At 39.6% G+C, this 27,941-nt stretch overlaps 2 protein-coding genes across 3 annotated transcripts in view; both read left to right on the top strand.

Annotated features, from left to right (window-relative positions):
* The first annotated feature begins 2,506 nt into the window (after positions 1-2,506).
* On the top strand, positions 2,507-5,960 carry vma21 (vacuolar ATPase assembly factor VMA21). Its single transcript, XM_007893041.2, has 3 exons — positions 2,507-2,617; positions 3,219-3,328; positions 4,147-5,960. Exons 1-3 carry the CDS (start codon positions 2,562-2,564, stop codon positions 4,287-4,289), a joined length of 309 nt encoding a protein of 102 aa, XP_007891232.1. The 5' UTR covers positions 2,507-2,561; the 3' UTR covers positions 4,290-5,960.
* A 9,493-nt stretch (positions 5,961-15,453) lies between these two features.
* npas2 (neuronal PAS domain protein 2) overlaps positions 15,454-27,941 on the top strand; it is a 61,054-nt gene continuing 48,566 nt past the window's right edge. For both annotated transcript variants that reach the window (XM_042340796.1, XM_042340795.1), the window contains exon 1: positions 15,454-15,777. In XM_042340796.1, the coding sequence (XP_042196730.1) occupies positions 15,737-15,777 (41 nt within the window). In that variant the 5' untranslated portion in view covers positions 15,454-15,736. The remainder of the gene's footprint in view (positions 15,778-27,941) is intronic.

The following is a 27,941-nucleotide window of genomic DNA, read 5'->3' as shown; positions in this document are numbered from 1 at the left end:
TTCCTACTTACTGCTAGGTAAACTGAGTCGTGGGGAGTAAGGAAACTTGCCCAGCATTTCTCCCTGCCGGGAATCAAACCCAGATCTCTCATTTGTGAGCCGAGTGCTCTAACCACTGAGCTACAAAACCCCACAAGGATGTCTCAAAGTGCTTCACAAGATATACTGCAAAGTGGAGTAACTGTGTATCTTGTGGACAAATGATAATACATTTTACATTGAACATTTTAGTCCTATATTTGCAACATATTTAAATGACTGTCAAGAGTAGGAGTCCTTCTTGGATTTTGGGGTGGCGGGGGGTTGGGGGGTTGGGGGGCAGGAGGGAGGGAGGTCCAATATTCCACTGCTTAGGCTTTACATCTTCAAAATGATGTCTGAAAGCACAATTGAAGAATTTTGCATTGATATGTGACTATTCATCAGGTTTTGTTTTACAGCACCATTTATTAAATTCATTTTTCTGAGTTTCTTCTGATTTCTGCATAAGTTTTCTTCCTGACAATAATAATAATAATCCTTGCATTTGATATAACGCTTTTTCACGTATTCTAGACGTCTCAAAGCGCTTCACAGAATAGATTGTCAAGTGAATTGACTGTATATTTGTGGGCGAAATGCGGCAGCCAATTGCGCACAGCAGTGTCCCACAAACAGTCGTGGATTGAAATGACCAATTTATTATTGTTTTTTTTTGAGGGATTATTATCATGTGTGGAGTAAGGAAACTTGCCGGGAATGGAACCCAGGTCTCTCGCTTGCATGGGTGAATTTGGGTGAAGTTGACTTAATTCATGGGGAATCTCCTTCTGTAGCACTTATGTGGCACAAAGGTGAAAGCCTATTCATGTTTCCGTCGCACTCCAGTAAACCTGCGGAGCATCAGGATGTACCTTAACATCCTGAGGGCTCTGTTGCGATTGAGGTCAGATGACTTCAAGTAATTGATGTGAAATTAATTCAATCTTGAATTAATAATGGTGAGAGTGCCATCAATCAAACTGACAAGGGCTGCTTCATAAGCCACCACGTATCAAGCTGGTCGAACTAAGATGCGTTGCTGAATGCAAATACCGCACCTGTTTGTTTTTTGAGCTGAACTTGGCAAATCGCTCTTAACAGAAAAAATTCAATCTAATGTTTCTCTGTCCCAAGAAGTGTTCCATTTTGAAAGCCTTATCAGTGCTATTATTAATAATTATAATTATTCAAATAAAAGAATGGGTCAAAAAAATACTGTAAGTTGAAAAATGCAATGACACAGCAAACCTATACTGCCTAAAATGTCAGATTTATTATTTTTAAATTTTTTAATAGTTTATAATACCTGATGGGAATCGAAGAACTGAGGTTTTTACAGCAGATGTCAGTTTCAGGCATATATTGTTTCCATATTCATACCTCAAGTTCCACTCATTGACTGAAATAAGGGACAAAGACTGCAACGATTAATAAACTGCATACTCAGTTAATTATTCCCTTAAATGTTGAAGGACCAAATTTATGGGGTGAAAATGTTACACAACAGATTCAGTTATTCACATAAGATCTGTTATGAAGCATGACATTTTAACATCTCTAGAGAGTTTTGAAAATAACTATTCCTACTTAAGGATTTGGAGGGGAAATTTCTAGTTGGGTCCAGATTTACTCTGTCCTTGGAGCAGTTCAGAGACGGTTGAGTGGGGGAAATTAATACAGGTGTATACAACTATGAGGCATTTTGTCAGGGTAAATAGGAAAATGTCGTTTCCATTGACAGAGGAGGCAGTGACTTGGGGACATAGTTACAAGATAGCCACAAGAACAGCGGAAGGAGAACTTAGCAGGAATTTTTCACCCAAAAAGAGGTTGGGATGTAGAGTGCCCTGACGTGGTGAAGACCGAGTCCATTGTGGCACGCGGCCGGCGTGTGGCACGGACTAGTTATAATAATAATCCTTGCATTCGACGTAGCGCCTTGTCACGTCTTTGGGACGTCTCCGAGCGCTTCACGGAATACATACACTGTGTGTGTGTGTGTAAAATAAATCGGTCGCTTCAATCCACGACCGTTGGCGGGCGACCACCGTGCGCGACTGGCTGCCGCGTTTCGCCCACAAGCTATCCGGTCGCTACCGTATATATTCCTTGAAGCGCTCGCGAGACGTCTCGGAGACGCGGCCAACAGAACCAACCCCCCCCCCCCCAACCCCCACCGACAAAGAAAAGATGCGCGTGGTGCCTTTCACGAAGGCGCTTTATTCGCGCGCGAGGATTGTTATCAGTAACTAAGCAGTCATTAAATAATCATAAGTTATTATTATTATTATTATTATCATCATGTTGTGATGATGGGCAGGCAGGGGGCGGAGCCAGACCTGCACACGCCCCGCCCCCCCTGTGTGAGTGACAGGGCTGTGTGTGAGTGACAGGGCTGTGTGTGAGCAGCGGCACGTGACCGGCCACCCTGCCCCGCCCCCTCCGCACACACACACACACACACGGATCACGTGGATCACGTGGCCGAGGCGGGCGGAAGCGGAAGTGGCTGAGACCTGGTGGGTGGAGGAAGCTGGGACATGGAGCGGTTGGACAAGACGATGATGGTCGGGGCTCCGGTCCCGGACTTTAACGGGTGAGTGGGGGAGGGGGTGAGGGGCAGCGGGGGGGGGGGGGGGGGGTGAGGGGCAGCGGGGGGGTGAGGGGCTCAGACACACCTGCCCTTTGGCCTCTGTGATCGCGCGGTTGGCGGCTCTATTACTACTACAACAACATGACATGTACAGAGCGCCTTTCACGTCGGGAGGACGTCCCAAAGGGCTGAACAGTCAGGGGTTCCAGGACCCGAGCCCTGGGGGAGGGGTGAGGGGAGGGGTGAGGGTAGGGGGGGGGAGGGGTGGTGTAGGGGTGAGGGAAGGCAGAGAAGGTGGGAGGGCGACCGAAGGCACGGTCGCAGAAAAGGGTCCTCGAGACAGACCGGCCTTGAAGGAGGCGAGGGAGGAAGCGAGGCCAAGGGACCGGGGGATGGAGTTCCAGAGTGTGGGGGCAGAGGGGCGGAAAGCCCGGCCACCGATGGTCGGGCGGGAGACATGGAACAGGCCGGAGTCTGCTGTAGTCTCCCCCCCCCCCACCCCTACTTGCATGTGTCAAGACACCCAACTGACACCCCCACCCAAAAAAAGTACACCCTTTTCTAAAACAGACAACTAACTCTTTTCGTTTGATTGCTCTTCCAGAAATGACGGCTCGTTATTGTCAGTCCTGAAGACACTTCTCTTTTTCACATTCCTGATGATCACTTTACCAATTGGTCTCTACTTTGGAACAAAGTCTTATGTGTTTGAAGGTAATTTTATTTCGGTATGGTTTGTTTGGTGCAAAAGTGCTTCACTTTCTATTGACATAACAGTAATGAGTTAAAAACGCCAGGTCAAGCCTGCCTCTTTGCAGTGAAAGTTGTAACTAAGCATAAAAGGTATGTTGATCTGGCATTATATTGCTATTTACACGATTGGAAATCTCCGTTCTGCAGCTGTTTTCTGTGCTCAATTCAAAACCAGTTCATTTTCCCAAAAGAAGCTAGGGAATACTATTCAGGTCTATTCCAGCCTTTACAGTATAAAAGACATGTCTATAATAATATTGTTGATCTATTAATAGATTATTATATTGATCTTACACATGATGGACAGCCTCCAAATAACATTTCTTTGCAGTGAAGTGGGGAAAAAACACAGCAGTGTCGTTAGGCAGTCCAGGGAATAATGGAATTGAGAGACAAAGAGCAGACTGAGAAACAAAGAATTTGGAATTGTTTAATTGCGAAACGTGATATAACCACAAGTGCAGATGGTATGCTCCATAGTTTTTGTAAAGCAAGCAGAGTGGGAATCTATTGGCTACATTTTTAAAGCAAATTAGGTTTGCCTCTGTCCATAGTCCAAAATGCAGACTAATATAATGCCGGATCAACATAGCAGATTTGAATAAAATGTTCTCTTCCCCCACGCCCATCTTTCTAATAACCACCATTTGTTCTCATTTTCCCCTTTTCCTCAAAACATAAACTTGAGGCTTTGCATTCAAAAGTAATTTGACAGTTCATGGTCTTAAAAATATTATTGTGCTTAGGCTTTACTTACTCTGTTCTTTTGCCCACCTCAGGTACATTTGGGTTGTCAGACAAAGACAGCTACTTCTATGCTGCTATAGTTGCTGTTGTGGCTGTTCATGTGGTTCTTGCCTTATTTGTTTATGTGGCATGGAATGAAGGCTCAAAGCAGTGGCGTGAAGGGAAGCAGGATTAAACGTGACTTGTGAAGGATGTGAATTCTGCCACCATAAATTCAGTTCTGGGGAATAAAATCCAAGAAGATTCACGGAAAACTGCAGATTCGCTGAAAAGACTACAGATAAACCCATTTGAGTTTTTTTTCTTTTAAAGTTTGGTAGTCTATTGAAACAAAAGTTCAGAAAATGGAAGCTTCAGTATTACCAGAACTAAGATCTGCTTCACAAAAAAAAAGTCCCTGTGTTCAATATTGCTTTGAGGAGAATGTAACACTAAATATTTTACATGTTAGGTATACGGCTAAGATGTCTACATTTATTGGTTTTAATATTAAATCATAATTGGCCCCAATCACCAATAAACGTAGACATACATTATAGTAAAACATTTCTTATTTTGAATTTCCTTCAAAAAAGGTTTGCGGAAATATTTATGCATTTTCGATTTGTATCTGTCAATGTTCGATACGTTTGGATGATCATTAATTTTGTCAACCTGATAGATCTTAGTCCAGTTGTTGCATTATAAAAATCATAAGGCTTGCATGGTCTTCAATTTCTGCTTAACGTAGTATTTGTAGGCGGTGCTTCTAATGTGAAGATAGTCGACCATTGTTTTATGGATTATACAAAATAGTTTCTGGACTCCAAAGATGCATGTCTGACCATCTTAGTGGTGGAGTTAGCATTTGAGGTCAGGGTCTAATCAGGAGTAATGTTTCTATCTTCCGATCGTATGATTGCCTTAGAACCAGTAAAATGTATCCAACTGTTAATCTTTTGGTTTCCTTATAAACGTGACCGTTCAACATGGGGCAGTGTGATATTGTAGAGAAAAGTTTCCAAGCCACTAACATATGGCGAGAATTCAGCGGTATCCAACCTAGCCATAGACTTCTGTTGTTTTGGTGACTTCTGTTTCAAACATATTTGCATCTCTTGAAACATTTTGAAACCTTGTTGTGAAGATTTGAATGGATTCAGTTAGATTCCATGGCATGCTCAAGATCAATTTGGAAGTATACCAACTTGCAAGATCTTTCCCCGGAAGGCGATTCATTCCCTTTAAAATAAGTTGAGTGCTGAATTGAATGTCTTTATATTTAACGCAATGTTTACCTTTATGTTCTCATGTATAACTTTCATGTGTAAATGTGAACAAAATATGAATTTGAGAGTCTATGAAATGTACCTTTTTAGGATAGTGTAATGAAAGCTGGTATGTAAATTGGTCACAACAGTAAGAAATGATCAGTGCTAGACTTCATTTAAAAAAAACTCATTTGGTTTTATCTTATACAGGCTGGAAGGGAATATCAGCAACATGTGTGTGAAACTAAGAATTATGCAGGACATTTTAAAGTTTAAAGCTTCTAGTTGAGTTAAGGGTCACCCTTAATTATAATTTTGCACAACTACATAGTACTCTTGTTAGTACCCTTCCTTTCTCTTTTCCCTCCTCCAAAACTCAGTATATTGTTGAAGTATCATTGTATAACAAATCTGTTTGACAAACAACAATTCTGCAATTATGTTCATTCTATTCTTCTGAAATGGTATTCTTGGATGATCACTTAGACTGGTTTCCTGGCTCCAGCTTTTGTAAAAATGAACTGTGAACAGTTGACTGATGTAAGTTATGTTGCAATTGAGTCCTTTACCATGTGATAAAATTATTTGTACTGTAATGCCTTTTTTGTTCTCCCAAGTCTGTACTGCGATTTCAGGAATTGAAACCAAGCATGTTTTTAACAGGCCAGAACAAAGCAATCAGATCAAAAGTTCTCCTTTTTTCATCTTACAAAAACATTTTTTCTTCCATAATTTAATATCTGTATCCAACCTGCTCTTACAGGTTCTACTCCCATATTGTGTCAGAATTATTGAAGCAGTGCCTTATGTTGTCATATCCATGTTCTCAACGACTACATTCTTGCAAGAGATTTTACTTTACAGAACATATTCAGAAAGATTCCTGCTCCCAAAAAACCCTTCCAGATGTGCACAATGAGGTCCATACCATTCTCATTATGGCCTCCTGCTAAAGCCAAAAATTAGGATAATCAGCAGTGCAAATTATTGCAAAACTATGGTAAGAAACTTATGGAAGACTTGGGAAAGCTTGAAATGTTTGCACCGAACTGATAAATGATCTTTATTGTGACCCGTTTCACAATTCGGAATTTATAAGTACTCGGGGAGATGGGAGCACGCGTTGCTTAAAATCACTTGGTCCTATAGGAGGATAAATAGGAGTGTAATGAGCAGTATAAATCCAGGGCAGTAAAAATATGGCTCTACAGTGCATGAGGCAGACAATGATAATGAGGAAGAAAGTAGAAACAGATATTTCCAAACCTTGGAAAGTTGCAAACGACGGAAGAAAGTTTTACTAATCTTTTCAGAATCTCAATTCAGCTTTTCCATTGAGAGCATGGAATTTTTTTTTTGACATACCATGGTTAGCATTTGCTCCAGTCAAAGATAACATGGATAAATCTATTAAAATCTTCCATACAATAATTTCAATTTGTATTGTGGACTGAGGAGCTCATTGTCCTTGAGAAGAGGAAGGAAATGACTAGCAAGTTAATAGCTTGCAGAGCCTGGGCAGGAATGAATAAGATGTATAGCTTTTTTTCTACACACGACATACTGAAAGGCTGTGAATTGAATGGCTTTTTGTGCGTGCATGACTTTTAAGGTATAAGCATCTAACATCACTATTTTGAATGCTTTGCCTTTATAAATGATGATTGCAGTGCATTAGCAACCTTGCTTGTAATACTGAGGGCATTTCAAGCAAATTCCAATGTTTGCTTTGGCTGGAGAATGAACCTTACTATAAACTCAAGAAGCTTTATAAAGCTATCGTAATACATGAATTATTGGGATAAACACCAACGTTTGGAAATTACATTACAAGATAAATAACAAATCACTATGCTAGCAGCTCAAAAAAAAATTAGAACCATCTGAAATCTTAAATGTTAAATTGTATTGAAAAGGCTCCTCAATGACACCTTGTGGTAAAACACTGCTCCACAACGAACAAGAAAAGATAAAACCTATAATTATGTTCAATTTAAATAGCAGTCACAGCAATTAAGCTGGAATGGCAAATTATCGTTCAAAAAATAGAGTTTATCTTGATTAAGAATTAAAGTTGCCAGTGACAGCAAGTGTTTTCTCACAAATTGTATTTTGAAAATATGCCAATGTGGTTCAGGTGGGTAGCACTCTTGCTTCTGGTCAGGAAGGTTGTGGGTTCAAGTCCTGTGGCAAGCCTTTGGGGAAAGCATGGTATTGTCAGAGGTGCTGTCATTTTGGATGGGATGTTAAATCCTGTCTACCTGGCTAGGTGGACGTTAAAGATCCCATGGCACTACTTGAAAAGAAAAGTTTCCCTGGACTTGTGGTCTCCGGGAGAAACTAAGTAACTGTAGCTATTTACACATGTCCATATTTGATGTTCTTCAGATAACATTGGTTATTCACTTCATGGCCATTTGTGGGATAAAGCAGTGCCTAAATTGGCTACTGCACTTGCCTGCAAATACAGTCACTACACTGTAAAGAAACTACAAGTTCTCAACTTTATGGGCACTCTATCAAATGCAAGGATTAATTTACAAAATAACTTCAAATATGGATATGTAAACATATATACAAAACTTTATTGAAATGTAAAACTAATGCAATTTGTCTATTTAAATGTAGATTTCTACTTATTTGATTCAATTTATAATCCTTTTACCATCCTATAGTTCAGTGTCACATATTTTCCAGTTAGGAGAATATTGTGCTACCAAAATTCTCTGATCACCATCAATACTTATTTGTGATTTAACATGAATGCGATTCACTCTGTGGGAGATGAACAGTATCAAAAACTACTCTGAAAGATCATGTGTGTGTGTGGCACTCCATCTATTGGTCTGAATAGGAATGTACCCACTGAAATTGATTCAAGTGATAATCAGCCTTGAAAACTCTTGATATTCCAATTCAACCGTTTGAAGAATTACAGGATTAGATTTTTACTCTGTTCAACTTTACTTGTGAAAGAGTTCAGATGAGCTATATAATGAATAGTCCTTACTTTTGATGTAGTACCGTTTCATGTTGGAAGGACATCTCAAAGCATTTTCACAGGATATGCTTTAAAGTGTAATGACTGTATGGTTGCAGGCGAATGAATATTGTGAAACAGAAGTAAAAAGAAGAATCAGTGAAGTTTAATAATGTTTTTTCCAGTTCCAGTTTGGTTATGGAGAACCTGACTGCAGTCTGTACCATTCATTTGACCTTTCACGTGAAGGGCTCAAACACATCCTCAGTGTGTCAACTAGCTGCAATGCAAGAAATCTTTGACATGTTTAACCATGCAAAGGAAACTATGCTACACACTGTTATATTTGTGTGCGGAACACTGGAACTCAGCCATCAAATACTTTCTGTGTGATTCAGCGAGATGTTATGATGATGTTACTCTGCTGCCTATAAAATGACCGTTGCAGTCAAATTAATTTAACCCAATATGTCCAGCGGGGACTTTTGACTTAAGGTTAATCCAATAATTACTGCGATATAATAATTTATTTACCGCATGTATAGTATTGAAATGCCTCAAGCACTTCACAGGCAATTGCTTTCAAGTGCAGTGACTGTGTATTTGTAGACACACATGGCGGCACGCTTACACGCACCAATGTCCCACAAACAGCTGTGGAATGAAAAATAATAACAATCCTTGCAATTTATACAGCACCTTTCATAGCAGGAGGGCGACCCAAGTGATTCACATGAATTACTGTAAAGTATTTTGTACAAAATATTCCATGTTTTGTACTAATGACCAGCAATTGTTTGAAATTCACTGTAATTTAATATGGGTTTCACTGCATTCCATGCCAAAGATTTACTACCCCTTATAGTAATGTTAAGAGACAGATTTCTGTTGACACTTCAGCAGGCTGGATGGATACTTGCAATTCTGTCCAGAGTAATGTGAGTTGGCAGTAGTATGTGCACACGTAGAAACAAATAACAGCTGCAGACTCAACAAATACACCGGAATGATGAGTGTGTTCAATCTGTAGAATCCAGCATTGGATCCAGACTGGCGGCTGATTGCACAATAAATTGAGTGGTTCGGGATTGCACGTTCAAATTGGGGAGCCAATTCTCAGTACAAATAGTGCTCGACTGCTTGGAAATTCTGCTTATTCAAGCTGGTCACTCTTTATTACAGAACAAGAAGTTACATTGGTCTCCAAGGGTCACACATTATTTACTGAATCACTTGCATAAACGCTTGAAAGTGAGGTGCCTGCACATTCATTGCAATCTCTTAATCATACTTGTCATTGTGTTTGATTGTTTGTTGTTTAAGGTTACCAGTCAGAGGCGTTAAGGGAAATACATTTCTGTAGAATCAGATGTATTGAAACAAAATGATAAACCAAAACACAGTGGCACAATTTCCGCCAACTCATTCCAAATTCTCATTTGTGTCTGAAACCCGCTCTCTAATCTGGAGAGTGTTACGGTTTGGAGTCCTGTGGCTCAGTGGTTCGAGCACTCGCTTTGCAAGTGAGAGACCTGAGTTCAATTCCAGGCAGAGGGCGAAACCTTGGGCAAGTTTCCTTACTCCACACAGAGCCTAATAATAATCCCTCCAAAACTAAAAACAATAATAAATTGGTCATTTTCAAATCTACGACTGTTTGTGGGACATTGCTGTGCGCAATTGGCTGCCGCGTTTGCCCACAAATATACAGTCAATTCACTTTACAGTGTACTCTGTGAAGCGCTTTGGGACGTCCTCCCGATGTGAAAAGCGCTATATCAAATGCAAGGATTATTATTATTATTATGGTTCCATAGCAACTTTATACATAAGCATTCAATGTCTGGTTCCAAGGTTCGAAACCATCAGTGATCACTTCACCCCAAAACTCTGGAACACTCTTCCTCTATCTTGCCCCCTTGTTCCCCATCTTCAGCGCCTGAAGACCTTCCTCTTCGACCATGTCAACCCCTCCTGCCCCCGGCTCGGCATCGTGCTCTGCCATCAAGCGCTCTAGGGCGCTATCCTGCGTGAGGGAGCGCAATATAAATGCAAGTTATTGTAATTGCTGTTGAAAAAATTAACCGCATTTTAATATTGGCTTTCTCTTTAATATCTACATGCTCGGTGACATCATCCACAGACATGGGGTCAACTTCCACATGTATGCGGATGACACCCAACTCTATCTTTCTGCCTCCACCCTTAATCCAGGACCACTGTCTGTCAGACATCAAGTCCTGGATTAGGGCAAATTTCCTACAGTTGAATGTGAACAAGACTGAGGCCCTCCTGATTGGCTCGCGCCAGTGCCTCAGCACCTCAGGTTCTGGCAACATCAACCTCCATGGTTGCACACTACAACTCACCAAGCCAGTCAGGAACCTAGGTGTCTTATTCGACCCGCAACTGTTTTCTTTCCCACATTCAAGCCATGACCCGCTCTGCCTTCCCTCAACTCTGTAACATCGCCCGACTCCGCCACTACCTCACCCCTCAGGCCGCTGAAACTCGCGTTCATGCCTTCATCACCTCCAGGCTCGACTATGCAAACGCCCTGCTTGTTCGCCTTCCCAACTCCTCCCTCCACAGGCTGGCAGATAATCCAGAATTCTGCAGCCCATGTCCCCTCACGCACCGAACTCCATGACCCCATCTCCCCACTCTCGCCCGACTCCATTGGCTCCCTATCCTTCAGAGGATCCAGTTCAAGATCCTGGTCTTCACATACAAAGTTCCTCCATGGCCTCACCCCATCCTACCTCTGCGACCTCCTAATCCCCTACCAACCCGCCCGCTCCCTCCGCTCAGCCGGCTCTGGCTGCTCCACGTCCCCTGAACCACCCGCCCCACCATTGGCGGGAGAGCCTTCAGTCACTCTGCCCCCAACCTCTGGAATTCCATCCCCCAGTGCTCCGCCTCGCCCCCTCCTTAGTCTCCTTCAAGTCCCACCTCAAAACCCTCCTCTTCAACCATGCCATCAGCCAACCCCCCCCTTCCCTCCCTGACCCCAGCTCGGGTCTGAAATGCTGTACACTGTCCAGCGCCTTGGTACACCCTCCCTACATGAAAGGCGCTATACAAATGTAATCTTGTTGTTGTTGTTGTATCCTTGTTTCGAGATCTCTCTCTTCTCAGACTCCCTCTCCAACACTGAGCAGAAGTGTGAAAGACACAATAAGGACTGCAAATCAGTAAATAATTACTGCTGATTGCTGGAACTTGGGGCCAAGAATATATTCACCTGAAACTCGTAAAAATGCTCATGGGCTCCCCCAGTGCTGACCAGTTTTAATTAAAAGAAAAAAAATGACTTTCTACACACGAGGTGATAAATGGCTGGGACGGATTGCCAACGCAAGGTGGTTGATGCCAGAGCAGTGGATTTATTGAAATAAGTGGCCTGATGCTGCAATGGAAATATGGTCAGGTTGGTATTCTGGAAGAACAAGATCGAATGAGTCAAAGAGCATTCTTCATTTGAACCTCTCTTGCAACTGTTCAAAGTGCCCTCCCTTCTCTGTTGTATTCATTTACCTTTTACTGTTTGGGTGCATTTCACAATACAATCACTTTGATACTTTGTGTGTCATTTATTTTAATGTTCAGCTCTAAACACTCCTCCCTGATGCAGTGGTTAGATGATTTGAGATGTGCTGAATAATTTGTTGAACATAAAATGAGACACACTGTGTTGAGATGTTTCTATGCCCGCTTTCTAAATGAAGGGGAAATGAATAACTGTCAATTTAATATCACAATTGCCAGAAGGAGGCAGAACTAATGATGGCAGTAGTTAGAGGATTCCTGCAACTAATTAATGTTTGTCTACTTTTTTGGTAAACATTTTTTTTACAATTGAGTAAAAATTGCCACATCTGCTCAGCATATGCCACAATAGAGGGAAAAAAACAATTCAATTTGGGGTTTGGGGATTGATAGTGTAATACACTGGGAAATAACTGGAAGAATTTTATTTGTGGATTTGTCACAGTTAAAACTGTTTCAGTATGTGGCATTTTTAAGTTTAAGGTTTCTCTTTGACTCCCCATTGTTTCAAAGCTACTGTTGGTTAAAACTAGCCTGAGAAATGTTTTCTTTCTTGAGCAACTCACCACAAAATAACTAACAATACAAGTAATGGCAATATGGCATACAAGCAATAATAATGATAATAATCTTTGCATTTGGTTATCGCGCCTTATCATGTTGGAAGGATGTCTCAAAGTGCTTCATTAGAATTACTGTGAAATGGAGCAACTATTTGTAGGCAAATGTGGCAGCACAATTGCTCAGAGCAATGTCCCACAAACAGCCTGAAATGATTGACCACATTTTTTATTTTATTTTGGGGGATTGTTGGCCATGACACCAGGAGAAACTCCCTTCTCTTTTCCAATAGTGCTGTGGGATTTTTAACAACCACCTGAACAGGCAGATGAGACCTTGGTTCAATGTCTCATCTGAAGAACAGCACCTCCAACAACGCAACACTCCCCCCAGTACTGCCTTGGAATGTTATTAGGAAAGATGTCAACTCTAGATGAAATGCTCTATGTTAAACTAGGTAATGGAAGTGTTGAAATACTACTTCAGTAAAGCACTCATAAATTTCTGTTACTGAACCCATTTTTTTTGGCTTACTCAATAATGATGCTCTCCTTGGAGTACTAAAACAATCCACCAACGGATTGTGGAGCAATTGGCTTTATAGACAGTCATGGGAATGCTTTGGCCTGTTTCAGATTACTATCCCAAGAGGCCACATGGAGACAAGAGGGCCTTATTGGCAGAATGAGTCAGAGGTTCTACCTCTTTGGTGTTGGATTTTTATTATGTGATAAATACCTGGTATAAAATGTCAGCCAATTATGAAGCCAATGCTCCCTTGTGCACAAGCTTGACTGTCAGTAAGAAATAGACCATTTCAAACACTTAATCATAACAGGATATGAAATGCAAATGTATGTTTTTTAATTGTCTTATTACAAAAGAGCAGCACTGAATCCTCAGTATTAATACTAGATGTTTTTTTTCTTGTAAAGTCACTAAAGCAAAAATATTTCCCTCTTGCATGTCATCTATTCATTCTTGCGAATGTTCAGAATGTTCTTGGCTTCGTGCAAGAATTGTTCTTTCAAGACATAGAATTATTTTGGCATTGAATTTCTAACAACAAAGAAAACTCTCGTCATCAAAACATTGTAAGAAAAAGAACTTGATCCATCTACAAAAGGTAATAATATTGAGGCTGAATTCAATATTCTAAGGCTTTACACATTCCCAAGACAATTTTTGATCCATTGTCCAGATATGTATTCTTTTTTCCTCCAATCTTTCTGTATGGCATCCTTGTGATTAGAAAGCAGATGAATTTTCAGCCACTCTGAGCCTGACAATCCACAGTATAATTAAATCATGAAAATTGTTTTGAGAGCTTTCAGCTAAGAATGTCAGCCACCGTTGGGGTCTCAATTTCAGTCTTCGTAGATCAGGTTAGTTCTATAACATAGTCCTGTGAGTTCTCAGCCTGGACACAGAACAGAGCACAGGATAAAGGTGATGAATTTTACTGGAGAAAGAAAAAAAANTGTCCTTAACCATGTCACCAGTGTTTACTTTGTGTCTTCGAATACCCGTTCACAAAATGATTTTACTGGCATCTCGCTATTACTAATCCCACCTTTTTGGGACAGATGTATTTGTAAGGTGAAGACCAGCTGTAAAGCTATGTGGAATCATAGAGATTCCATAATATTTGGGCATGCTCTCATGTTTTTAACATCCACTTACTTTGCACAGCCATGCTGAGATTTTTTAAAAAAAATGAGGTTTAGAAAATAATGCAATGAGCTGCCCCAATGTCTCAGTGTCTAGTGTGAATCCAAGCCACACACACTCAGAACATCCCACATTCAATCCCTGATCTCTACTGAGTTCACTGAGTAGGAGGAACATTAGAGTGGATCCCATCACCCTGGTTTATGGAGGGAAGGTCCTGGGCATGTTTGCCATTCGCACAGGTTCACAACTGATGTTCCTTAAAGCCTGTCAAAAGGAGCAGAGGAAAAAAGAGGGAATTTTAGCTACATGACTTGCAACTTCCAAGATTCAAATTTGTTGAATGCAGAACCTACGACAGACTACGTAAATTCTACCATTTTTCCCTTTGAGTCGCGTTGCAATTGTGGGAGCAATTTCCCTTACAGTATCCATCACAGTAAGAAATACAGCAATTCCACAATGTATTGTCTGAGGAGGATCTATTAAGCTACTCAGTCCATGGGTATCCATCTGTCAACTGGAGGTCCAGGAAAGCCCAAAGTATCTAAGGGCTACCCAGGATGGTACCCAGTGATGAGGTGAAATGCAACCAATTATTGTCAATGTTTGTTTCCTGTTTAATCTAAATTATGTAACTTCCTCATCTGTATGAAAGTTTGACGATTGAGAGAAAGTGGTGTCATTATTAGAAACAACCTAGGCGAGATAGAGCACACAGTCCTTATCAGTGGTGTTTGCTGTGGTCTTAATTTTTATGAACCCAAGTCGCATTATTATTTTCTTCCTGTACATAATGGAATACCATGATTCAGCCGTCGTCAGGCTATAAAAAATAGAAATGTGTAGGGGCAGGTAATCTAATACAGGCCGTGTTGGCGTAAACGCATGTCAATAAAACCATCTCCTGTGCAGCAGAAAGATAAAATGAATATTCAAGTCGAAGGAATTACGATCATTCAGTAGACTCCTCAGATTTACTTATTCATAAATTTGCGGTGAAACCTTCTCCCAGTGGGAAGAAGAGCTGAATGGTTTAAACACAGCTGATACTTGCAGCTGTTGATTCCCCCCCCACCCCCCCGCCGCCCCTTGTAGGTCAGACCTTCCTATTTTATTTGTAAATTGGTTTGGAAAGCTTTTCATTGCAAAACAAATGAGATTTTTTTTTCCCCCCTGCAGCAGTATATGACTGCACATTAACTTACTGCTCTGACAGCAGCAAAACAGCATGCTAAATCTCCCATTTGCATGAGTGGTCACCCAGTTACAGTATGTAAAATCTAGGCCAAGCTGGTCTCAGCAGAATAGGTATGCCACCTCACTCAAGTGTACAGGCTCACACTGGCATTATCTTTCTCCAGCTCTGGTGGACCTCTGAACTTTCTTTGAAACAGTTTGTTGACCGTCTAATTAACACGTAGAAGAAAACCTCTCGCTGACTCCAGAGAATCTACAGACGTTGTATGTTTCTACGTGGGATGGGAGATGAAAATTACCCAAGGTGGAAAGCACTTGGCATATTCATTGCCCACACGAAATGCTGAAATGGTGTCAGTTATATAACTGTCTTCATGAGTAATAAGGCATACTCATTCTGAAAGCCTCTGTATGAGACTCTCGTGCACAAGCAAATCCTTGCAGCTACCAGGGTGAGTGACTTTTGTAATCTAAATGATTTTTTAAAAAAATATATAACACATTGCAATGGCTCAATGCACTCTACCGTACAGCCTGCCTTTTTATGCTTGCACCTGTTAGAAATCTTTAATCTGACAGCTCTCACTAAAGCTTTGGACTATTCTTGTCTTGAGTGTGTAATGCAGATTGTAGAGGGGTCTCCATGCAGACGGGACTTGTTTTCCCTTGTGGGTTTATGCATTGCCAACAGCTTAACATTGTGTACATTTTTGATGTTAACTCTTGTGAGTTGTGACCTGCATTGGGGTTTTCTATCTGTGTGCTTACAATTTAATTTTCAGACTGTTCTGAGATGTAAATGTACTCTACAGTTACTGCAAGTGCATCTAGGAATGTTAAACTGTACTAATTCTATGTTACGTTATAACACCAACTGAAATGAAATGCAATTCTCCTCTGTCATGCCTTTTTGAAATATTTCAGTCAATTATGCTTAATTGCTCTTGATCAGCAGCTCAAACAAATAACACAAAGTGGCAATTTCTTACGGTCAAAAAGGTAAAATGAGTTGCTTGGGAAAATCAACCATTCACCTTTATATCTCTTTTAAACGCCTTGCAGACAGAATGCACTGGGATTCCATAGTAAATCAGTAAAGTAATAAATAAATGTCTCCCATGCATTATACATACATAAATTCTACATCCTAAAGTATTTTGCTAAACAATCTCCTACACTAAGTGTTAAAGTTATGCTGCTTTCAGAATTTGGCAAACATGATTTTCTACTTTAGGCATTTTAATCCAGATCTGCAGAAGAAATAGCCACATTGCCGTGTCAGATAAAATGAAAACTTATGTTTTATAAAAGAATGTCGTGATACTGGTAGCAAAAGTGTTGTGGTTAACACTTACCTTACAATTGACCTGTTTCTCAAAACAAAAGTATGATGCTAAGCCTTTAGCATATTTAGACAATCAATGCAATCAATACATCACACCAATGTGTGATGTATTGATTATATTATATTCTAAGGATTTTTTGTGATTTAGCAAATGTTCATGGTTACTGCACTCTCTCTCTCTCTCGCTTTAAAGTGTAGGTAATACTCAAAGAAAAAAAAGACAGCATATGGAGAAAGAACATGGGGTTAGAGCAAGTGGCTCCAGCGAGAGTCAAGACAAACAAGATAATAATCCTTGCATTTGACATAGCGCCTTATCACATCTTCGCGAAGTCTCTAGCGCTTCACAGAGTATACTGTAAAGTGAATGGACGGAAAGATAGACTAAACGGCCTTCCTATGTTCTGTAAACATTCTGTGATTCTTTGTACTGTCAGTAATTCCCCCGTAATAGATTGCAAATCGGTTCTTGCAAGCTTGAGGGAACAATACCACAAACTATTATTATAATACCCACAAATATCGTTTGCCAAATGCAAAGATTTTAACTGCAAAATTCCATTCCGATTATTTAAAAAAAAGTGAATTGAAGGTTGCGCCCTGGAACATCTTTCCATCGGGAAGTATAGTGTGATTTGTTGTTGTTGCACTGTATTTTCCAATTTTTGGTGACATTTATAAAGTGCTCTTGCTGGGCTCGATTGAGATTCTGATAACAGTTGTATCGTGTAGTTATTCAGCGTGTACTACTTGCAGCGAGAATAATCTTTTTGTTGCCCAATGTGTGCTATTCAGAACTATGCAGAGGAAATAATTTCGCAGAAGAGCACTCAAAGGATAAGAACAATGACAAGCCATTTGTGGTACATTCATAGCTCACTCTAGACTAAGATTCAAACAAGAGACCGACTTTAACAACTGAGTCATTAGGTCAGCTCATTGCAGTACAGTACTTTCTAAAGCATTTTCTCAAACCTCGGCATGGCTGTGCAATGTTCAAATTACGTGAATGTTTTCCACATTGCAGTGTTCACAAAAGTAATGTAATGGTGATGCCAAACTTCGTTTTCATCCTTTACAACTGGTCTTCACCATCGAACCGCTTCTATCTGCAAGGTAGAATGATTTAGATTGAGATGCCAATAGAACCACTTTGTGAATAGCCGTATGAAGACACAGATTAAATCCTGTTTACGTGGTTAAGGCCCTTTATATCTTGTGCTCTTCCCTTTTCTGGACTTTCTGCAGTGGGATAGATTCTAATTACATTTGTTATACAGAAGATTACCTTATGCGTTAATGCTTTTGCTTGTAGGATTTTGGTTATTTCATGATAAATGAGACCACCATTGACTAAATTCTTCCCCCATTCTAAGAAAAAGTGAGCAAAGTGTCCCCATGCTGTTGTCCTTGAGCTATTTTGTTTCCTAAGCAGGAACAAAGGGGTCATATTCCCAGTGATGAAAAATATTGTAATGGATTTAAAACATTAGTCTAATGGAGATGGATCATTAAATGACAAGAATGCGTGGAATAATTTTTAAAAGAACATTATAAATGTTTGTAATAATAGAGACTCAAGGTAAAGGGACAGATGGCAGTCTGATGTATTAAAAACACAGAATATTAGATCAAAGCCGACCACTTGTATTGGTAAATTGATCTCATCAATTTCAAGGAAACTGAAAAGGCTAACGGAGAAGTGTTGTCGCTATCCTGTCTTATGTGGTTTGGCTACGCAGGTTCATAATGATCAAAATTCATCATAAACCATAGCTTTAGAATACAAAGCAAGTTCACTATGATGAGGAAAAATTAGAAATATGGAATTAATCAGTAGAATCACCAACTAAATGGTATAATAGAAAAAACATTACATGATAAGGGAAAATTTAAGAAGACACACTATTTTAATAACGGTAGTCTTACTAGTCCTGTATAATATTATTGATGATAATGACCCTTGATAAAATAAATTTAATATAGTGCCTTATCACGTTATTGAGATGTCTCAAAGCGCTTCACAGGTTATACTGTAAATCTGTAGTAACTGTATATTTGTAGGTGAACGTGGCAGTTAATTTGCATACAGCAATGTCTCACAAAAAGTTATGGAGTGAGCGACCAGTTGCATTTGGGGGATTGTTGACTGAAACACCAGGAAAAACTCCCTTCTCTTTTCGAACAGTGCTACGGGATCTTTAACGTCCACCTGGACAAGCAGAGAGGTCATTGGTTTAATATCCTAAAATATTAATATACATTATCACTAAATCCGCAACACAAACTGCAGTATTATTATAATAACAGACTTTTATAATTACTGCAATATTTCAACTGCTTTGGAAAATGTTTAACATACTTGAAATATTTTCCTGTGAAGAGATTTGGATTGCAGTAAATATTTATATTGATATAAATAGCACCTTCAGGTTGGGAGGAAGTCTCAAAACACATTACACAGCTAACTCACAGGTGTTTTTTTTGTTTAGGGGTGGGGTGTGAGGGAAGCTGAGAAGGTGGGGAAAGATGACCACAAATGTGGTTGAAAAGATAGGTCTGAAGATGGGTTACAGTTTGAGAGATTTCTTTCTGAATTCTTGTAAAATAATGCTAATAATCTTTGCATTTGATATAGCGTCTTATCACACCTTTGAGGTATCTCAAAGTGCTTCACAGAATATACTCTAAAGTATATTGACTGTCTATTTTGTGGGTGAAAAATCCATAATTGCTGATTGAACTTCCACAAGACAATTAGCGCATTGCTTCCAGTCACTGTCAAACATTTCATTTCAATTTTGAACTGGATTAGATGTTGACAATCCAGCTGTTCCTGCAGATGTTTGCATTGGAGAATCTGAAAGAATAGAATTAACCAGGCTTGATATGTAATATGATTTATTATCAGAATAGAATGTACAATACACTCAGCTTATAGTCTCCATTCAGCAAATAAATTGTACCATTTCTCCAGCCTTTAGCCTTAATATGAATTTGCATTTATTATTTTCCAAGAATTAATAAATGGAATACAAAAAGGCTAATTGTAATCTATGATTAAATGTTTGATATGCAGTAATATATTGAACTTGAATTAATGGAGAGCTTGGATCACCAATAACGCAGTAGATCAGAGGTAAATGCTGCAAATATCACTACTCATGACATTACTTTTTTTTGTGTGTTGTTCCACGTAAAACCTCCTTTATTTTGCAGTTCAAGTGTGCATAAGGCTACAGCAACAAAAGAAATGCCCATCTTATTGAATAACTGACTGTTTGTCGAAACTACTGCATAACTCTTTACCTTGCCATTTCCTCTGTAACTTTAAGACTGCTGACAGTTCACAGATGTGAACGGAAAACTGCTTTCAAACCACTGTGGGCTGATGCAGTTACTTTGTGGAGCCGGTGGTTTGCGTGTGTGATGGAGGAGGATCTATTTATTGTTCACAAAGATCCAGCCTTTGTTCACAACGGTTGTGATTTTACTTCAGTGGGTGAAGCAAATTTGAGTTTTTTTTAATAAAAATACATAACTGTACACAAAGCATTGCAGCCTGAACACACTAACTACATTATGCTTAGGAGGTGAAGTGCTTTGAGACATTCTAATATGATATGATCCTGTGCTTAAACATTTGATGATTTCCAGACATAACTGTAAGCATTCAGTTAGAACGCTTGCTTACAAGTAAGCAGTATGTCTGAAATGTGCAGCTGTGTTGTAGAGAACTGGAGTTATCAGACTGAGCTTTCTGTTCCTGCCTGGTATACGATTAGAGTTATTAAGACGATGTTAGGTTTGTCCCAATAATACACAAATCCAGTTGGCCATTGGCAGTGACCAGTTCAAGTCAATAACTTCCTAATGCTGCCAAGTTCTAATCTTATCCTACTGATTAAGAGAAGATGTCGAGCAGCAACCAGGACGTAGGAACAAACAGGAGAGAGGCCAAGTCACACAGCTCCATTGTAACTTGCAGCAAGTCTGAGAGCTCCAATAATGGAGGCTTGGGGAGCGATTTCCTTATGTCAAGCCATCAAATGAGTGAATGGAAAGAATAGTCCTAAATGAGAGAAAAGAGATCCTTAAAACAAGATGGGAACGAATCTTAAAATACGAGATTTTACTTGATTGAACATTGCAAGAGAAATTTGGGCGTGAGAGGGTTAAAGTGAGTTCGTTGACTTTGCCTCTTGAATAGACAGACTTGATTGATTGATTTTACACATACTGCTGTGTGCTGAATTGTTATATACATATAGATAAATGTGAACCTTACCTTTAATGTAGCGCCTTTTATGTCGGGAGAACGTAAATAAATAACCAATTTATTTAGCTACTTGATGGCCAGAACACTGGGAGAAACTTCCTTTCTTGTATGCTGATATGATTCAGTATATGGAAATAAGTCATGCTGATATGCAGAACAGCTCTATTTAGTCCTATTTTCATAAAGTATATATAGCATTTGGCAAGTTTGAAGTTAATCAATAATTGTTGAGATACTTCTGTGCTCTAGCCCTGTCGATGCTCAAAGTCAGCAAATAGTCCTAGGGTTTTATTTTCTGTGTCCAAGTATTTGTGACAGCGTTAAGACGTAGAACGTACCGTTCGCCCCCAAAATACATTTTATTGTATATCCTGTGAGCCATCCTTCTGACCTGAAAGGTGTGCTATCGAATGCAAGGATTATTATTATTGATTAATATAAATTTTGATGTTTTCCTGAGAAAATGCACATTCTTTAATATAATTGAGTTCGCTGTCACTGTAAGCTCATTAGAGCTGACATGTTAAGCACTTTGAGACGTCTAGAAGACGTGAAAATGGTTACATCAAATGCCAGAATTATTATTATTATGTTAATACCTTGTTCACTTGAAGCTGTCGCTTCAAGTGTTTATTTCCTGGCCTGCTGAAATCTCAGCACGGTTTACTGTGAATGTTACAATACTCCCACATCCCCACCACTCCCACCCTGACACATCCCCAAGAAGGATCATTCATTTTCAGACAAAAATTAGGTAAGAGATGACGCAGCAGTTTAATAATGCCTATCAACTAGTGAGAGCATTCTTGTATCTTACACAACATGACGTTTGAAAGTAGGTTACTGGGTCATGTGCAGTAAGCTCTGACTGCAAGCCAGAGTATTCCTTTCCTAAGGCTGATCACTGTGACCTGCCAAGCCAAAAAATACAGGCTGTTAATGTTAGCAGCATACTTAGTAATGCTATATGCCTGCTTGTGAAGAACTGATCCAGGATATTTTATGGTGTTTAGTTTCTGTACCCTCATTTCCAGTGTGATTAATTTTAGATCTTACTAAGGAATTACTGGTAAACTGAGATTCAATTTAAGATTTGAGTTATTGAGAATCAGTGTTCTATAAGCATTGGGGCAATTATTTGTGTTATAGTTCTGTTTTAAGATGGGAAAATCAATACCTATCAATCTTATACAGTTTGAAATAGGCACCGACTATAAACAAGCTCTTATTATGGGTTTTGGATTTTGGTCAATATGTTACAAGCTATGTAATACACCTAGTTGAACTGAGCCCTTTATATAAGATTTAGCTCAATTAGATGAAAAGCAGCGAGTTTATAATGAAGTTCTGTCAATAAGATGAGATAGTTAATAGATAAAGCCAGATTTACAGAACAAAGCAGCATGAAAATTGTCATCAGTACCAATAGTTCTGATCTACCTACTGTATACTCCAAATATAGGGAATATTATAGTAAACAAGCCACCTAGTTGCAAGGGGGAATTTGATTCTGTGAAAGTTTAGTATGCATTGTACAGAAATAAGGTATTCATAAAATTCAAGGCTGTGAAAGAGAATATCAACATTCCTTGGCACAAGTCTTTCTCTCCCCCTCTCTCGTTCACTTTCTTTCTGTTTCTCTTCTTTCTTTTCCCTCTTTCTTTCACACACTCAGATGTACACTCTCAAAGGCTCAAAGCAAAACGTAGGAAAACAAGCCTTGTCTGTCGTACCTTTTTGTTTCACTACGTAGGGTCTCAAAAGAGCAGAAAAGAGAAACTTTCAGACACTATCTGAAACTGTACATCAGTAAAAGGCCAGAGCATTTTAAAGGTATGCTGCTCTATTATAATTTAATATGTTTTGGTAGATTAACATTGCATACACTACCTTCCATCACTAAAGTTCTTGAGTATTTTTTTGAGTAGATCATAAGTATTTTCATAATGTGGGACTGTTTGAATTGATATTGTATTTTTGTTAGAATGGGACAGCACTAGCAGGTACAGTATATTCCAGTGTAATAGCCATCAGTGCTGATTTCCATTCAGGAAATATGATTTCCATATTTCATGTGTGTTCAGAATGAAATTCCACAAGGACTATGTTCAATAAACACGGAACATCACATTTTCCACCTGAACCAAAGATTCACTAAACTCTGAAAGATTTGGACAGGGATGAAAAAGGCAAAATGGAAGCTTGAAACTCAATCAAGCTCAAATTGCTATTGAGCTGGAGGGAGGATTCAGGTCCGATTTATCGGGCAGTTTGTTAGCTCCCTCTGAGCGAGGGCAATGCTTTACCAGGGTATTTGGAAGGCAAATCAAACAGCCTGAGATGTGCTGCAATCACAAGGTGGGCAACTACTGCAAACCACCCCGTCACGACTTTAGAAATCATAGTTGTAAATCCGCTGCATTGATTGTTCAAAGGTCGCTTCAGCTACTAGATGATGCAAGTGTTTTTCCTTAATTCAGCATCATCGAATGAGAACAATCTCTAAAATGTCAATGCTGAATATTTTGCGCACATAATACACTTTACAGTATCATCTGTGAAGTGCTTTGAGATGTCTCAACAAAGTGATAAGGCGCCATAACAAATGCAAGGATTATTATCTTCCAGTGAGTTACGTGGCATCCTCTGAACTCACAGTGGAGTTGCTATAGGTTTTATACCTTTCATTAGATTGGTACAATAATGACTCAATCATCAAATGTTACATTTAATATGCAGTTTTATTTCAGGAAATTAAATAAGCAGGAATAAGTTTTTATGTGTAATATAAAATATTTTCTGCTCATTAGAGCAGAAAGGCCAAATGTAAGGATTACTGTTATTAACTGAGCTAAATACTGCCACTAAGAGCGCTCTCTATAGTTTATGGTGCAAGACCAGCTGTAAACAGGCACCTGCTATTTGTACCTGGTGCAGTGCAAAGATAAGTGAAGTCGTCAATCACGACCTTTTGCAGTATTATCAGCATTCTAGATCATGACACTTTTCTTTTTATTTGAGAACTGGATATTAATAATCTTTTTAATGTCTTCTATACAATCAAACCAGACACGATGAAGCCTGCCTCATTTGTGGAGTCCTGTAGCTCAGTGGTTAGAGCACTCGCTTTGCAAGTGAGAGACCTGAGTTTAATTCCAGGTAGGGCGAAACCTTGGGCAAGTTTCCTTACAACACACGCCTAATAATAATCCCTCCAAAACCAAAAACAACAATAAATTGGTCATTTTCAATCTACAACTGTTTGTGGGACATTGCTGTGCGCAATTGGCTGCTGCGTTCGCCCACAAGTATACAGTCAATTCACTTTACAGTGTGTTCTGTGAAGCGCTTTGGAACGTCCTCCCAACGTGAAAAGCGCTATATTAATTGCAAGGATTATTATTAATATTTTGGTTCCTTTCTTGTCATTTAAGATTTGTGCCAGGTTTTACATCTCTCTGTCATGATTTTACCAGTCGTAGAAGTTGAGCAGATAACACGAGCGAAGTGAGCAAGGTTTGCTGAAGCAAGGATACTGGGGGAAGAGGGGTCAAGGCTTTAGCCTCATAAGCATTCAGGCATTGAAGCCTGAAAGCATCTGATGTCAAACTCATTCATCCAGGGAGTTCGAGTGTCCAACAGTAGAACCCTCAAGTATTTGATAAGCATCTCCCAGGAACGCCTGAACAGCCCAGGGTGAAACTCCTAATATTTGACTTTGTTATATTGTTGGGGAATTGACTCTTGATATGCTATCTACCATGGAAACAAATATGTGAATTGGCATCTGAACTTCAGATTTCTCTACACGACAACTGGCCATGTTGTGGTTTATTATCAACACACGTTTTAACCTTATTCTGTTTTTGCTCTCTCTTTTATTTTGCGCTTGTGTTCTCGTGAGTCAGACGGTTGTGGGTTCAGTCAGGACTTTAGCAAATAACCTAGGCTGATACTCCAGTGTTGGGGAGTGAGGGAGGGGGGAAGGTGCTACACTGCCAGAGGTGCCCATCCTTTGTGTGAGATATTAAACCAAGGTCTTGTTTGCCTATTCACATGAACAGTGATGATGCTGTGGCACTATTCGAAAAGAGAAGGGAGTTTCTCTAGTAATTCCCCGGATAACATTGGTCATTCACTTCATAGCTGTTTGTGGGATTTTGCTATGGGCAAATTGGCTGTCAGGATCAGCTGCAACTATACAGTCCCTGCATTTTACAGTAAATCCTGTGAAGCACTTTGAGACATTTCAGCGATGTGATAAAGTGTCAGATCAAACTCAAGGATTATTATTGTTTTTTTGTTTGCGAGTTAGCAATGAATACGAACATCCAAAAAACAGGTCAGAAAATATATGCCAGTTTTAAAATATCTTTCGGAATCTTGGTCAGGTTTTTTCAGTGAAAGGGACCACTTCTCGTGTAATCTGTGGGGAGAAATTCCTCCTCTTGACAAAGTTTACTCTCTTTATGTACCATTTTATAGCATCCAGAATTTGGCAAAGTGTAGCCTTCAGCTTTAATGCTGAATGTCATCTTCTGTGAGTTCTGGAAAGCAAATTTCAAGAATATACAAAATGCGCTTGTATATTGTCTTGTCGTTCAGCATTACAACACCAGGGGACAGGTGAGGGATCTGAGTCAAGGTCACTGCCAATGAATACATACTGTAAGTTGCCACTGGATGGTGTGTCAGATTGTAGTTCTCCCAAACCTTCCTCTTCTCCTTGCTCCAGCACGTACGCGACTCCTTGGCTTTGGGGAGAAATTCCACTTGGGCGTAGACTTACTCTTATTTCTGTTGCATTTTACAGCTTTCAGAATTTAGCAGATTCTTAAATAAAGCTTCCATTCTGAAGCTGTTTCTTTTTCTTTTACAAGTTCCTTTAAACCTCAAAGTTAAGACTGAATTCAAAAAATTGTCAAATTCTGGACACCCTGAAATGTTACATAAATTGAGTAAATCTACCCCAGATGCTTTAAAAATGGACATTTAATTACAGATCCAGCTGTTGGTCTGAAGGGCTGTGTGAATGGCATTTCAGTTTCTCAAAATGCCCAATCTAGTTGTCTTTATACAGGCTGAGAGGCTATGTTTTAGTACAGTGTACTCACATCTCCAGGAAATGGCTAGCTGCCCTGACTAATTTCATTGATGCATCTCTCAGACTCTTAACAGAGATAAGAGAGCTTTATTCCTTCACTCAAGGGTGCAATCAAACCACGGTAAGAAGACCTAAGAGTACTGTAGAGTACTTTTTAAAGCAAATGATTTTTTTTCCGAAAAGGATTCCAATTTGTTTTGCGAATTCACGAAAAGGATTCCTAGTGTTATTTCTGTAGATAGGATAGCGTAAAATGCTAAGAAAAAATGATGGAAGAAAATGTTAATCTTTATTTGATACGCTCATCTCCTCCCCAATGGCTCAGGCTTCATTGATCCATTTCGCTCTCCTTTATTCTTTATTTAGGAGGCTGTATCCATTGGAGAACACAGACATTGCATTTGAGTGTACTTGGATTTTGTGTTAATACTTCCATTTAGTTGATAATAATAATCCTTGCATTTGCTATACCACGTCTTCGAGACGTATCAAAGCGCTTCCAGAATATACTGTATATTTTGTGGGTGAATTGTGGCAGCCAATTACGTACAGCAGAGTCCCACAACCAGTCGTGGATTGAGTGACCATATTGTTATGTTTTTAAGGGATTATTACCCCCGGAAAAGGGATCCGTCAATCAACTAACAATCGGGTTCCTACTTACTACTAGGTAAACGGAAGTGCGTGTAGTAAGAAAACTTGCCCAATGTGTCGCTATGCCGGGAATCAATCCCAGGTCTTCTCACTTGCAAGGTGAATGCTCTAACCACTAAGCTACAGGACTCCATGGATTTCAATAGCTGCACTTTCTTCTTGGTTTAGCAGAGCTCTCTGTTCTTTACTCCCTGACATTCATTGCACATCATTTTTGCATGTACGGCTGTTTGTTCATTGAAAGTTGTCCACGTGACACAGAGAGACATTTTGTCTTACCTGACAAAGTGCAATGTTGTCTGCGAGTAGATCTTTTCTTAGCCAGCTTCACCAGTTAAGATTTTAAACTGACAACCTTTTGCTCTCTGACATCACAGCTAACTGCTTAGACACAGTTAAGGTTTTAAATAAGCAGGATGAACGTCAGCTGGTCTGAGAGCCTTGAACAGACGTACAAGTATAGGGGAGTCACTCCAAATGGAATTCAGTTGAAATCTGATTTTGGATACACTATCTTATGGAGACATGATCAAAACTGAAATGGCTTTGACATCTTGCTGACAATTCTGGAGTTGTTGAGTGTTGATCAATACATATATAGGAAGGGCAGTTCAAACGCTGTCAACATGTTCAAGTATTTTTCTGCAGATGGAATAAGCCCTGAACACCTCAGGTCAGTCTTGTTTACATCTGCATTTTCTATCTGCTTTCTGTAAATATCTGATGCTAGGTCCTTTCTTGAAAGCATAAAAAGCTTTAAAGATCTGTTGAAGTGACTGAGGTCTCAAATGATTGTATAGATCTACAAACCCTGAATGATTTTCCATTGATTGTTTTCTGAAATGGCTTTAAGACTACCTCGGCTATAAACGTTACATGTTATGCTCACTGTACAGTAGTTTCGCAGAGATGGAACTATTGACCAGTATTTAGGACTGTACAGTAGTTTCGCAGAGATGGAACTATTGACCAGTATTTAGGACGTTGGAGAGAAACGTTAGTCTTAAATGGGTTGAGATTGTATATTTTAGGCAATGTTCTGTCTGATGCTATTCTGGCAGATTGTACAGTCTTTGTCAGTCTCTGTTGTACTATTCCTGTTTGGGATTGGTGTGATTGGGAATGGGAGAGAAAATCCTGGGGTCGGAATTTAATGAATGCTTTCGATGAACTTTGCAAAATGAAATTGTTCCACCGATAGCGGGATGTCTGTTCTGTCAGTCATAAAGAATGT

Source organism: Callorhinchus milii, unplaced genomic scaffold, assembly GCF_018977255.1.
Source record: "Callorhinchus milii isolate IMCB2004 unplaced genomic scaffold, IMCB_Cmil_1.0 Scaffold15, whole genome shotgun sequence".
NCBI lineage: Eukaryota > Metazoa > Chordata > Chondrichthyes > Chimaeriformes > Callorhinchidae > Callorhinchus > Callorhinchus milii.
The sequence above is the reverse complement of the archived record's forward strand: the minus strand, read 5'-3'. Positions and strand labels throughout refer to the sequence as shown.